Source organism: Henckelia pumila, chromosome 1 (assembly GCF_033568475.1).
Source record: "Henckelia pumila isolate YLH828 chromosome 1, ASM3356847v2, whole genome shotgun sequence".
Classification (NCBI taxonomy): Eukaryota; Viridiplantae; Streptophyta; class Magnoliopsida; order Lamiales; family Gesneriaceae; genus Henckelia; species Henckelia pumila.
In genome coordinates, this window is record NC_133120.1 from 111,455,688 (window position 1) to 111,469,797 (window position 14,110).

General features: G+C 36.7%; 3 protein-coding genes across 7 annotated transcripts; 1 reads left to right on the forward strand and 2 right to left on the reverse strand.

The window, feature by feature from the left end:
• Window positions 1-204: 204 nt before the first annotated feature.
• LOC140878991 (uncharacterized) lies at window positions 205-4,735 on the forward strand. 5 transcript variants are annotated; one of them, XM_073282624.1, is made up of 11 exons: window positions 228-292; window positions 418-456; window positions 1,284-1,378; window positions 2,221-2,334; window positions 2,590-2,769; window positions 3,159-3,238; window positions 3,339-3,378; window positions 3,476-3,581; window positions 3,711-3,791; window positions 4,369-4,480; window positions 4,559-4,735. In XM_073282624.1, the coding sequence occupies exons 6-11, from the start codon at window positions 3,208-3,210 to the stop codon at window positions 4,597-4,599; spliced, it is 411 nt and encodes a 136-aa protein (XP_073138725.1). In that variant the 5' UTR covers window positions 228-292; window positions 418-456; window positions 1,284-1,378; window positions 2,221-2,334; window positions 2,590-2,769; window positions 3,159-3,207; the 3' UTR covers window positions 4,600-4,735. The 5 variants fall into 5 exon arrangements, with proteins under 5 accessions (XP_073138740.1, XP_073138725.1, XP_073138735.1 ...); XM_073282634.1 differs by lacking the exon at window positions 1,284-1,378 and having other exon boundaries at window positions 252-292; XM_073282629.1 differs by lacking the exon at window positions 228-292 and having other exon boundaries at window positions 322-456; window positions 2,581-2,769.
• An 81-nt stretch (window positions 4,736-4,816) lies between these two features.
• On the reverse strand, window positions 4,817-8,455 carry LOC140878986 (protein TIFY 8). Its single transcript, XM_073282614.1, has 6 exons — window positions 7,920-8,455; window positions 6,962-7,149; window positions 6,353-6,801; window positions 6,165-6,252; window positions 5,347-5,545; window positions 4,817-5,103 (listed from the first exon to the last, which is right to left on the reverse strand). The coding sequence occupies exons 1-6, from the start codon at window positions 8,119-8,121 to the stop codon at window positions 5,018-5,020; spliced, it is 1,212 nt and encodes a 403-aa protein (XP_073138715.1). The 5' UTR covers window positions 8,122-8,455; the 3' UTR covers window positions 4,817-5,017.
• A 1,442-nt stretch (window positions 8,456-9,897) lies between these two features.
• Window positions 9,898-13,255, reverse strand: LOC140874961 (uncharacterized). The gene is made up of 2 exons (XM_073278466.1): window positions 12,595-13,255; window positions 9,898-11,831 (listed from the first exon to the last, which is right to left on the reverse strand). The coding sequence occupies exons 1-2, from the start codon at window positions 13,130-13,132 to the stop codon at window positions 10,684-10,686; spliced, it is 1,686 nt and encodes a 561-aa protein (XP_073134567.1). The 5' UTR covers window positions 13,133-13,255; the 3' UTR covers window positions 9,898-10,683.
• Between the last annotated feature and the right edge of the window lie 855 nt (window positions 13,256-14,110).

The following is a 14,110-nucleotide window of genomic DNA, read 5'->3' on the forward strand; positions in this document are numbered from 1 at the left end:
GTGTTTATAAATAAAAATATTAAATTTAAGGTTTAAAAATAAAAAAATTTAAACTTACAAAAAAAATTCAAAAAATCAATTCAACCGGTCGGTTCAAATGAAAAAGAATTTATATATATATATATAGTTACGGACTTTTTAACTCAATTTATATTCAATTTGGCTTTAGTAAAATCGTTAATTCTTAAAAAAATTGCGATTATACAAAAATGAATTATGCTGCATTTGAAAGACTTGCTTCGTTTTCTTCGAATTTATCTACAGAATATGCGAAATGATGGAGAAAGGCGAGGTTAGTTTTATCCTTACAAATTCGTTTTTCATTGGGAGAATTTCAGAACTATTGTTACGAGTTGATTTTCAAGAAAAGTCCATTCACTTAGTTTTGCGAATCTTGATCGAGATTGTTATTTGCAGATCGAGAAGAAATCACCTGATCAATATCACGATATTCTGGTCAGTTGACGCCAAAAGATTTCACCTTTGCAGTTTGATTTTGCATTTGATGTTTACTTGAACATTTTACCATTGCATTTTCTGTTTAATTGAACATTTTAGTTTTGCGTTTGACCATTTTGTTGGAAAATCAAATCAAAGCCTTTTGTTCTGTCAATTAAATCAGAGTGTTGGGGGTTGAAATCTTTTCCTCGATTGTAGCCCATATATAGTCGGTTATATATTGTAGATGTTAGTTTCCTTCTTCGTGGGTATATACTACTAGCATTTTGTGTGACTCTCGTTCATAGTAATCACTTGCCAAGATTGTTTCTTTCCTATTTTTATTTCATGATATCTAGCTATCTCCAATCGGGCATCGTTTTATGGGGGCAGTGTTTCTTTCCCTACTGGCAATGGCGGAGCGAGATTCCTGGTCTACCGGGCTAAAACTTTAAGCTTCCGAATCCTTTAATATTTTCAATTGAGCTATCCGGGCTAATACTAAATTAATCCAAAATTTTTCAAAATTTATATATACAAAAATTTGAAAAAATTTCCGGGTGGCCACAAGTGTGGCTCCGCCCTTGCCTACTGGGCGCCAGGGATGGTGCACTGCACTATCCTTCATCTTTCAAAGACTATTTCAAATTTCTTGAATTGGTTATTGCTGATCCAGTAGATTACTTAGTGGACGTGGTCCACCTAATACTTTCAAAATAACAGCTGCGATATGGATATTAGCATGCATTTTACACTCTGGATGCTACCGAGTACCGAGTAGTGTATTAAAATAGGAGAGTCCACTGAGATTAAGTGTCTGCAATATTTTTGTTGTGCTATTGTAGGTCATTGCAGTAGAGCTATACCTTAGATCATCGACTGCCAATGGCATTGCTAGACTTAAACATATTGGTAAAAGACATGGTTTTCTGGAATATTGGTAAGCCTCTATAGTCTAAATTGTAGGTGGAGGTTTTACATTTAAATTTTGGCATGCCAGGGTTCCTATAATGATTCTAAAGTTTTAAAGCCACCCCGTCTTCATTCCATTCCAACACAAGGTCTTGTTCCTCCCACCTGTTATATAATTGGACAAAAAGATTATAGGCCACGATTTTTAATCCGAAAGAACGATTTTTAAGTGAGATGTGAAGCATATAGCACCATCGAGGGTGGAGAGCGATCGCTGTTTATGACAAAGCAGCATGGGGCATTGGTCAAACCTTTGAAAGCTGATCAGAAATTTTTGGTGTTGAATTAGTTTAGGGAATATATGAGTGAGAGTGGAGAAGTGTATGGTGCAAGTGCAACCAAAAAGTGTGTGGAGTGTTGAAGTTGGTGCCCCAGGGAAATGTGAACTTAATGGCACATTTGATGAATTTTTTGCATCCAAGAAAAAATGATAATTAAGTTTCATGTTCTTCTTTCTTGTGCTTCAGCTTGAGGCAAAGTTTTGAAAAAGTAAATCGAACTCTATTTTTCAGTCTTTATATCTCGACTTTATGGATTAAAATCATTTGATTGTGGTCTAGATATAATTAGTGATATATTCTAGGGTTAAGTTCCCTTCTTGCAGATATCTACTCCTTATGTAAAGGAAGAAATTTGCATATCAATCATGTAATTTTTAATTCATAAAAATCAAGGAACAAGATTTCATTTCACGATTTATATTTGCTTATTATAGAATCACATGCTTGAAGTAGGCATAAATAGTTCACAATGGGGTTTTATGTTGGAAGTAGCTATCTTGATCGGCAGTGACATTGTGCTAATTGACAGAAACAAAAGGAGGCTCAAGTTTTGGATGACATTCAAATTCATAAGAGAGCCGATAAATATTGTTCGAAGTTTTCAATGTATTCGAGATTGGTTTCGCTTTTGGAGTTCTTGGAGGTTGTTTGCTTCATCCTTGAAGTTTTTTTTTCTTTTGAGTTGGTCATTATATGTTATCTACAGTCTACACATTTGTATTGCTTTATTAAAGTTCTTCTTGTTTGACTCTATATCAAGCTTAATGTTTTTACCCTCGTATGCTAATTTCATTTAAACCAAAAACTGATTGGATCTTTTCATCCATTTATACCGTTCATCTGCATTTTTGCCCCTAAATTATCATCCATGTCTGACTCTTTCTTGAAGCATATGTAGGGGCTCGAGAGGCAAGAATCAGATTTCCAATCCCGGCGGAATTTAGTGTGGTCAAGATTGCAGGTGGAGGTTGAGTAACTTGATGAAATTTTGCGTAGTGCTACAGATGATGATAAATATGGTGATGCCACTGATAGTTCGTTTCAAAACTGCAGTGAGAAGCTGGGTTTGAGAAAGGAGGTTAGTTCGGTAGTATACAGTTTTCTATATTGAAATGAATACTTCATGGCTTAGTTTGGTAACTTCCTCGTCAATGCATTTGATTTTTCAATTTCCTTCTTTGTCTGGCAGAGTTTTATTTATGGCACACTCTCCTCGTTGTATTTGTTATTTGAATGGTGTTTCATAATAATCACATATAAAAAAAAAAAAAAATTGTATTTGCTTATTAGTCCTTGAGAATCCCACATCAACCAGCATTTCCTAAAGATTGAGCAAGATTTTAATGCGTTTTGAGTTTCAAGTTGATCGGTGACTCATCCTACTTTCATAGCGCTTCTTGTCTTCTGAGCATTGTGTTTTCTAGTTGTTGTTTTGACGAATTGGTTGTCTTTCCTGTCTTCCGACAGGAACTTGCTGCAAAACTAAGATCAGTTGTGCAATTGAAGCTGGAGCTTGATGAAGTGCCGTCACAAGCGGAACTCATACAGTACACATCTAAGCTTTTCGAATCTTTGCCCTACGAATTGAACTCCAAATTTGTTTTGCTTACATTTATATCAATGTTGAATCTGTATCTTACGATGTAGGTATGAAATACGATCTTCTGAACTCAATGATCAGATTCAGGTAAATGATACATCAGAATCTAACGATTTGTGTGTTAACAAATATAAGTTTTTCCCTTTAACTGATTAGTTGCCTAACCGCTCTGGCTACTACGCAGAAAAAACATCGACAAACCCGTAAGCTCTACGACACATAATGCCTTGATGGAGGTTAAGGATTTAATGCTAAAGGAAATATCCTTGTTGAACTCCATTAGTTTGCAGGTGAAAAATGTTCATTATTTCTCCATTGTTTGCTGAATTTTATACAACTGTCATATTATTATCACGTATCTTCAAGCATTCTGTCACTACTTTACATATAATGTGCACTTTCATGTATTATTTCCGCAGTTTCAAGATGCTGTTAGCAGTGTTGATGGGCGTGGTAAACTCATCCATTCCCTAGAGGGAATTTTGAGAGGAACCCAACAGGTACTGATTTCCTTGTGAAATGTCAATGAATTCGAGTTTTTGAATTTGTAGCTAATGCATCTGAGCCAATAAAATTTTGTGATACACACGCTTATTAGTGTCTATGCATGAAATATTCCAGAATTAGAACCTCTTTAGGCTTATAGCTTGGTGTTGAGATTTGGAAGGAAATGAATCAAATGATAGGAAATTTAAAAGTTTGATTGTTCAGGGGATTTTAATGAAAGGAAAATGTGTTATAGATATTGTATTTAGAAAGATAGTCTTTTCTTCCTCGTTTTATAGCAGGTCAAAATATGGGTTTTGTCTATGCTACCCCGTTCGGGCAGTGCCCGAACGAGGATCCAACGGCCCATGTTTTTTGGGATTTGATATGATCTTATTTCAAATGAGATTATATTAAATCCCAAAAAACATGGGGTCTTGGATGCAGCACATGGACACTGTCCTTGTGCTAGCATAGACAAAGCCCAAAATATGATATGAAGCTAATAATATGTCCCTGTATGGTGTCGTTGCAACTTATGAATTCAAGATTGGTTTTCTTAAAGTAGAGCAACTTTTTCTGACCTTACAGAAACCGGAAAAAGTGGAATTGACAGTGCAATCTGAGGAAAAAATATGCGACTCTATCAAAGAAAAGTGCACAACAACAATTTCAGAACTCAACTCTCCTGAAACTTCTTCAGGTATGGTGGTGATGTTGAAATCCTTTTTTTTTTTTTCCACATTGCACTTGTACTCACATTGCATCCTTTTAATTCCAGGAAGAACGTGCAAGAAACGAGAGACTTCGGGCTCAGATTAATCGAACATAGATTAATTTCCTAAAATTTGTCTATAACGACGATTGGTGTGTCTCAAGTGGATTCTCTAATGACATTAATGTATAGTGAATTTGTGACTCAGGAGCTTCATATGATTGTCCAATTTCGTTAACTCAGTGGAAAGTTAAATCCCTTATGCCCAAAACTAGCATGGGGAAAACAAAGTTAAAGGTGAATTTCTAATGCATTTGGGTAGCTCAACCTTGGCATTGCAAAGAAATAGAACCATATACAATTTTTAATTCAAAAAACAGGACTACATAATAGCTTAATAATACCTAATTTCAAGAAAGAGAAACAGAAGCAAAATCAACAGAATATAATCGAATATCGAGTCCATTCGGACCATGTTTGTTATCCAATGCCATTTATAGCTGAAACGGTGGCACGTCACCGTTCCTACCCGGGTTTCTCGCCAGCACCAATTTTAGTTTCTTTGAATGAGGCAGTTTTTTCCTTGGTTCTAATGCCCGCTTGATAATTTCCTACAACATCAATATGGTTTTCTACATCAGCATATCTGCATTCTATATCAAGAAAATACATATCATCATAACTTTAGCTGGTAATGTCTTCATGAAAAATAATCAGAAAGTAACCAAAACCAGTTGATTGATAGTATATTCAAATAAAAAACGGAGTACCATTTAATTTCCTCGATTAAAGACATGCGATCGCACGTCGTAGTTCAAGTAGGCTAACAAATGGGATAAAAAGTTCTTCATTACCTGAGCTAAAACCTCGGTAGGCATCCTCTTTGTCAGATGATCTCCCTTGCAACTCCCTCAGTATGGAAATTGCCACATCGTTCTCACTGCCACCAGGAATTTGGTTTTCTCCGGTGGCGGGTCTGGCTGCCAAATTAGAAGTATAGGCTGTAGACCAAGATCCTCCATTTGATCCGGCCAAAGCCATTATAACATCTGCCTGATATTTAACCACAGAGAATGCAATGAATTTTCACAGTATCAAACAATAATTCGTTAATATAAAACTATTGTTGTATGACCTTTCATGAGCTTGAGCTTTAGAAAATATGATTTCTGACATGATATCAGAATGAATAGCAATTCATAATTTTTGAGAGGCAACCTTATATAAGTTTCTTTAAATTGATCTTCAATTTGGTATGATAGTCCAAAACCTATCCGTCATACATGTATATTGGATATCAATGTCAAATCTATGCCTACATTTGAACGAGAGTGCCAAATATAGCACTCTGGTTCAATCCTCTCCCATAAGCTCAAGCTTTTAGGAAAAGCGGGTTCAAAAAACTTTCGGATGATATAGCACTAAAAGCAATGCTAATAAGCTGTTGAGTAGAGCGTAAATTCCTATTGCAGGTGAGGAGAAAGGAAGAAAAGGGGGTGGGGAGGTGGGGAGAGAAAACTTGTAATTGCTTCAGATAAGGTCACATTGATTACACACGTCAGTTATCAAGTGCATCCAAGTAAATATTAGCAAGACTACTCTAATTGTCCATCAAAGAGCACTAGAAATATAGACAATATTTGTAATAACTTCTAAAAGATGTAGAAAAAACCTTGTTTGGATGAATATTGTCAAAAACGTGCGCTTGACCACCATAAAATATAGTCATCTGACGACCGGAAGACTCAGTCCCACGTTGGCTGCCATAAAGTAATAGATATTGAACAATCAAAACTCATTTAGACTCAAAGCTGATACTCAAGAATGCGATCAAATACAACACAGGTCACCCAACTTAACCTGGGAGAAATAGAAGACTCTGGTTCAGATACACAAATTCCAGACTTCTGTTCACCCCTGCGTATGAGCACACCCGAAGGCTGTCTCCCTGAGATACCTCCGACTGTATTAATTGAGCTCAAAATTCCTGAACCTTTTATTCCTGTTCTAGATCCTTCATCTGCTGCTGTCTGTGACACAACAGAAGTACCCACATTTGTGTCTCTAATCTTACTAGAGAGTGCCTGGTATCCAAATGGTGAAACCTGACCAGAACGTGGAGGATATTGCGACCCTGGACCAAGATTCCCTGTTATAGCTCTATCCCACTTGGGATTGTTCGCATCAGTTCTACCACCATGGGACGACTGTGATATAAATGGAGATGGAATGGCCCTCAATTGATGTGCACCAAAGGTTTCCTCATCATGTGGCTGTCTAGGTTGTTCTCCCCCAGAATATCTCATGAGCTGAGCTTGAACAGAAAATTAAATGTGAGATTAAGTTGTGCAAATGTAAATCAGCCAGCAAAAGGCATTAGAATCTTAAGCACTATTTTTCAGGGGTCGGTAAGACTACTTCGAGAGAGGCAACAGAAAATATTAAGGGAAGAAACAAGGAAGAGCACACCTTTGTCAAAACTGGATTATCTTGTGAATCTGGTTGTCCTTGAGGCAGCTTATCTCTCGACGACACCATAAAGGATTCAGAGTTACTTCGCTTGTTTCCACTGAATCTGTAGCTGGTTTCAGGCCCCATAAGTTCACCTCTTGATCCATAGAAAGGTATCCCCTCCAAATGATTATTTACATGTTTTTCTGCCATGATTGGTGTAGAAAAATTAATCATTAATTAATTTCTCAAGGGTCCATCAAGTAATCACAACAATCTTGAGATATTAACAAAACGTACAACACATAGTTAGCTACCTAGTTACATGATCTTTAATAAATGTCAACTGCTATCCTGTGCTAACTTTCGCTCTAGAAATATAATCTAAGGCACACATGTTTCACTTTAGTATTCTTTGAAATTGCAGAAATAAATCAGTAAACTTTTCAAGAAACTTTACACCTAGCAACTTCATTTCGAGTTTTTTTTTTATATGTACACAAGATAACAGTGCCTAGAGAACTACATCAAAAAGAAGAAAAAAAAGGGTCATCAAAGGCAAAAAAAAGTATCAAGCAACTCGCAAAACAAAGCATCATCAATGACCTCACACAGAATTAATCCGTTGCCAAAATACCAACCTCTCAATTCACCAAATAGTATTGGGTAGTAAAGAACTCGAGAATCAACTTTTATGCAAATGCAAAGCATTTAGGGCTAAATATGCCGAATAAATCAAAAGATTAGTTGCCAATTGGCTGAAGATTCGCGGTCACTCCATCATTTGAAGATAAAAATCTAGAGCAATCACTGCCGCACAATTTTAAATCGTCGTATCAATTTAATAACTCAAAAACATAAATGTCAAGAAAGAAAAGGAATCCAAGACAAGCGCTACTCAACAAACACAACAGGTACAAGTTACCATAATAAATAAAACCAAGTAAAAAATAGATATTTAATGGTTTCTTGCTACCAGAGGCCTGTTCGGAAGTAGCCGACGCGGAGAAATCCGGAGGCGGCCGGCTTCCCCCACCGGTCGCCGGAGCAGACTCATGCCGTTTGCCCTTGTTACCAAGAAAGTCATGAAAAGTAGCTGATTTCACTTCACTATCACCGCCAGCACTAATATTACCATTTGCTTCGGTATTCTTACTATTGCTCTGAGCATGAGCCATATAGTACAAACAGCAAATATAATAGATACAAAAAATTACATTAACAGCAAAAAGGAGAAATTTTTACACCACCAGAATCACCCCTTTTGAATCTCACATCTCAAACCAATTTTCTCTACTATCCCAAAAAAAAATCCGAAGATAAAAGCTGCTTGCGGGCGTTAAGTTTGAGGGGTTTCAAGAAGGTAAAGTTAGAATCTTTGGTATGAAACGGAGAAAATAAAACACTCAAGGGGTAGCACGATTTTCAGAAAAGGACGACTGTGAATCACAATTTTATTTTGAGGTGGGAAAGAAAGCATTAAAAAAGGAAAAATGCCTTGTCTTTTATGAGGCATGTACAGATAACAATTGTGCTTTCTTGTCAATATTATTATTCTTATGAATATATACACATTTACATGGTTATTATTTTTAGAGTTCTCTCTCGGTAGATTTATGTACTAATCAGTTGAATTACAAGTGTGAATAAAGATTTTCCGGCGTGGGTCGATTCGTTTGCTGTCTCTTAAACTTTTTCCGAAGAGAAATGAAGGTAGCCAAAAGTCATTAAATATTGAATAGCTATGTTATCCTGAATTTTATTCGTTTACATCTAATTAATATCATTCAAATATCAAATTTTGATCGCTTTACGTGTGGGTCATTGCTTAAAAATTAAAATGATGTTTCCATCATACTACAACCTCCCTTTTTTTTAGTATAACACGATATTTCGTCGCACTCTATGTTTTGAATTTAATTTGCAATATCAACAAAAAATTGAGATTTTTTTGTAAAAGAGAGAAAATTACTTTAAAGCTTTAGACAACAAGTTTTCAAATACACACGCTTGGGAGAATAGTTCCAACATCAACCTCGTGTACACATTTGATAGAAAACGAAAATTTTCTTCATAGAGATGAAATCCGCACTGGACAAATTTTGAGAAAACATTGATAGAAAAGATCGAAATTATTTTATTGATCAACCATTTATCTAATTTTTCAACTACTCCGTCACCATCTACATCCAATATCCATACTTATAGTCCACCAATTAGTAACCATCGTATTTATTACACAAATTTATAAAATAAAAAATTTAAAAAAAAACTTAGTGTTTATTAACAAGTGTACGGACCTGTGGAACAATGACTCCATCCGTTTATCGGTTGAGTAGATGCTACCTGCAGGGTAGTATCCTGCGTGTGATGTGGCGACTCATGATTGATCAAAATTAATAAGCTCCACGTGGGACCCACTAATTTTAACCAATCATGTGGTTACACATCACCCGCAAGGTAGTGCCCTGCGGGCGGCATGTACTAAACCCCGTTTATCTCATTACAATTTGCTCGCTATGTTAATACTTTTATCAAAAGAAAATATAATTCTCAGTATTAACCTTAATTTAATATCTTCTAAAAAAATTTAATATCTTCTAAAAAATAAACTTTCTCCCAATATTCTAAGATCCGCTACATTTTACATTTAAATGATTTTTTGGAAATGCGAAGTGAAAATCTGGTAATTTTGAAGTTGTAGGCATCACAACTTCCAAGATGTATGTAAATTAAATTCCAGGTCACATCCTTAGCAGTACTAGGGTAGGACATCATATATATATATTATATAATATTATGAAATTTTGCTCATATGTCATTTTCAACCTCTTGGATTTGTTTAGATGTGTCAAACCTAACGTGCATTGTCTTAGTCCTTGACTTCAATGGCATTAATAAATAAATTTAATATCACGGCACCATCCGAACACATTTAACTTTTGAAATCTATATTCAATAAATAAAGATTTTATTTGATTTATATATAACGCACATTCTAAAGGATACATTACAGTGGTGTCTTCATTCATTAAACAATAGGTGATAACATTATATGGGGCCAACAATAATTCGATATAAAATTCAATTTTATCCTGCAAAAAGGCCACATACTGTACCACTCATTGCTGAAGAATCAAGACACAAAAAAGATGAAACAAAATACCCGTATGAACCATGGCTTGCACATGGTAGAACTTCCTACTGGGGTCACGGTAACGTTCCTTGAGTCAGAATTGCGCCATGGACCATCGAGCCATGTTCCAATGAGCTGGTCAAACGCCACCCACGAAAATGCCAGCAAATGACATCCATACTAGCAATTTTATGTTGGGTTCGATAGTCCGAATCGTTTTGAATCCATCATCACTCGAGGCAGATATGTCAACCGGAATCCTTCAACCAGGAGTTCTGTAACAAGGCATGTATCTGCAGACTGCAGGCGTCTTTAATCCGGTGTAGCAATTTGTTCACCTGAAAGACATTTAGTTACAAGAACTAAACTCGTGTCAACTTGTTACTCCCTTAGACATCATCCGTTGACTGTCACGTATTGATTGTCAGAGATGGATTCGATAAGTTGAGAAGAGAAACGGTCCAAGGCATTTTGCACGACGAAACTATCCCAAGATTATTAAGCAAAATTTCGAACTTTTTATAGATGAATCGTAACAATCTCCTCCTCATCCGACCTTGGTTCCATCCACTCTGAAGACAGCATTGTCAACTTGATTTCAACGCTACCCAAGCTTTCTAGGATCTTTGCTCGTCTTCAGGATTTCAGCCACTGCCTCGGCCTTCTGTAATATGCATGTTCCTCTTTCACGAGAAGAAACCTTTTGTCTGCTACGTGTATCAGGTAACTTTGTTGAGTGAGGTACTGACGACATCAAATCATCTAGTTTCTGTGCCTTATCAGGCATTCCCCGTTTCTTTAGTTCATGTCTCATTCTTTGATATGTGAGATATTGAGGAATGACGCCTCGGCGAATCATGTCCTCAAACTCGGCAACAGCATCATCAAAACAACGCATTTTGTAGAGTAAGTGGATCAACATAGTACTAGAAGACAAGTCCAAGTCACAACCCTTGGATCTCATATCTGTAATAATCTGCATTGTTAGGTCCAGATCCTGCTCCTTACACAGCATTTTCACCAGTAGCTGATACGTGAGGCGATCTGGCCCATATCCAAGAGCAATCATTTTGTTATAAAGAGTTAAGCCGTCTTTTAGTTTACCGAATTTTGAGAAGTACCTGAAAAAGTAGTTATAAGTAGTCGAAGATGGCACGCATTTCTTATCTAACATCATATGAACTATCCTGCATGAGGCTACCAGATCCCCAGCCTTACAGAAACCCTTCACCAGCGAATTATAGGTTGAAATTGTGGGACCTGATTCCAAAATTGAAAACCTTTCTAGCATACCCAGTGCCTCTTTAAACCTGCCTTCTTCTCCTAAAGCATCAATTACCGGATTGTATACAATCGCATTTGGTTCAACACCTTCCATTTTCATTTCATCAATTAAATTCAATGCCATGTCAGGACGACGCATTCTGCATAATCCTTCAACCAATGTCCCATAACTTACTACAGTTGGTTTGACATTCTCTTTTTTCATATGCTCCCAAAGTCGCTCAGCATGTTTAAGCCTTCGTAATCGAAACCAGCCATTTAGTAACATATTATATACTCTAATGGATGGTGACCAGCTTGGATTTTCTACCTTGTACTTATCAAGATACTGTGAGGCCACTTTAACCTGTCCCTCTTTGCACAAAGAATCTAGTAGAATCTCCAACAAATTCTTTTCAGAGTTCAACTCACAGGAGATATCCAAAGCTGATGCATATTTAAAAGCTCGAATTGCACCGAAGGGATTACCTGCATACCCATCAGATATTAATAACGCATTCATAGTTCCACACAGACCAAATGCCATACTCAATATACAAGCAAACATAGAATATTCTTTGCAGATTCTTAGTATTTTACGGATGCGAAAACTGACACATTCTTGTGAAATCGATTTAACAAGCAGCCAGCTTTCTGATGCAAACTCCATGTCAAAAAACGTGATGATATTCGATATAGCTAGAATGGTCCTACATTACAACTTAAGCGACAGTCCTATTAAAATAGAATACAACACACATCTTTAACACAACAATCTGAGACTATAAGGTTGTGTTTGGATTGATAGACTGGTAAATGATTATGATAGATTTCAGATGACATCCAATACTAGAAATTCACTTGAATTAAATTCATCCAAGCAAATCAATGAACTCGAGATCATATAATTGAAATCCATCATTTCAAATTTATCAATCCAATTGCACCCCAAAAGATTTAAAATGTGATAAGTTCAAGTAAAATCAACTTTTCGTGCAGCCAGTTAATCCAAAGCAAAAACCATAGAAAATAGTTTACTCAACAAAACAAGATACTTCTCTCACACTAACGTATGACAGCATCTAAAGCAAAATTATACCAAACGGATTGCTAAATCGAATCAGCCTCAATTAAAAGAGAATTACTTGTCTACTTAATCACTGAAACCAGTGACCGGAGGTGAACAAAGTAACGGTAACAAGGCATATGTAGAACGTTAGTAAATAACTTCGGGACATCAAAACATACATACCTGAGCGCGCATGTCTCCTTATCATGATAGCAAAGGTGTCAAAATCCGGTCTTTCGCTCGCATCCCCTTGTATCTGGTCAAGAATCAAGCGCCAAGCTGAATCGAATTCTCGTCCCTTACCAAGGGAATTAATCATGGCATTGAAAACCGGCATAGAGAACTGATAACCGGGCTGCTTTTTGGCCCATTGGAAGAGGGTGAAGAGGGGCTTCGGAGAGGAATCAAAATGGTCGAAAATTTCGAGTAAAAGATTCGAGTCCGGATTGATCTGGGATGCGATTAGGGCCTCTTCCAAGGCGGGACCAGGCTTGATAGCTGGACTTGAGAGTATACTGGAGACGCGGGCGAGGGCACCTGAGATGTTGGAGTTGGGGTTTTGGTGAGCTTGTTGCGCCGGTGGAGGGTGTGAGGGAGGAGGAAGAGGGCGGATGGGGATTGAGAAGGTGAGCTGGTCGGAGTCGGGGGTGGGCGTACGGAGGATGGCATTGGCTCTGGCGAGAATCGAGCGCCGGCCGTAGGAGGTGGGGAGACGGCTCATGAGGAATATTTTCAAATAAATAATAATAATAACATAATAATATTAAAACAACAAAAATTCGGACCATCCGTCCTGCAAAAATTATTGATAACAATTTTGGAAGACCGATGAAATAGAGCCAATTTGAGTTGGAGAATACCTTAGCGGTTAGGAAGCAGGATGGATGGTCCGAATTTTTGTTGTTTTGATATTATTATGTTATTATTCAAAAATCTTTCTTCAACTCATAGATATTGTCAAATTCTCTATTTTTTTTATTTTTCATTTTCGCCTATTACTTATATATATATATATATATATGTATATATATATATATATATGAGACTTGTTCCCCTGTATCTTAGGGTGAGGGAAAATTTTGTAATTTTCTATTTTTCTTTTTTTTTTATTTTAATATAAATTTTGTCTTTTGTTTTACGTGGCAATACAAACTCTTAGAGAAATTCGAATCTACCTTATGGGTTTTATCCCACGTGATAGGTGAAAGCATTTAATTAGTTCAAATCATGTGGACCCCACAATTTATTAGTGAGTGTCCATGGGTAGGTGTACGACCCTCTCCAAACTCTTTCCCCCAGTTCTTCTGACCCCTAATCTATTGCCTACGCCACCATCCCATCACCTTAGACATCCCACGCTCGCCGCCGTCAGCCACCGCAAATCCGGCCACCCGAGCCGATCGGTTGAAGGGAGTGGCAAGGGGACCGTTTGAAGGTGGCTCTTTGAGGGTAGGTGGAAGCCCCGGGCAGGGACGGAGCTAGGATTTTTAAGTGAGGGGGGCGAATTTAGATTATGTAATTATTGATTATTAAAAATTTTAAAATATATATATATATATACACATAATAATATAAAAAATAATTCTGGACTCATATCATTGAGAAAAGTTTATTAAAATTTTGAAAAAAAAAACTGAATTTCTTATTTAAAAAATTTAAAATAAAAATTAAACATATGGTTTATATTAAATTATGTAAA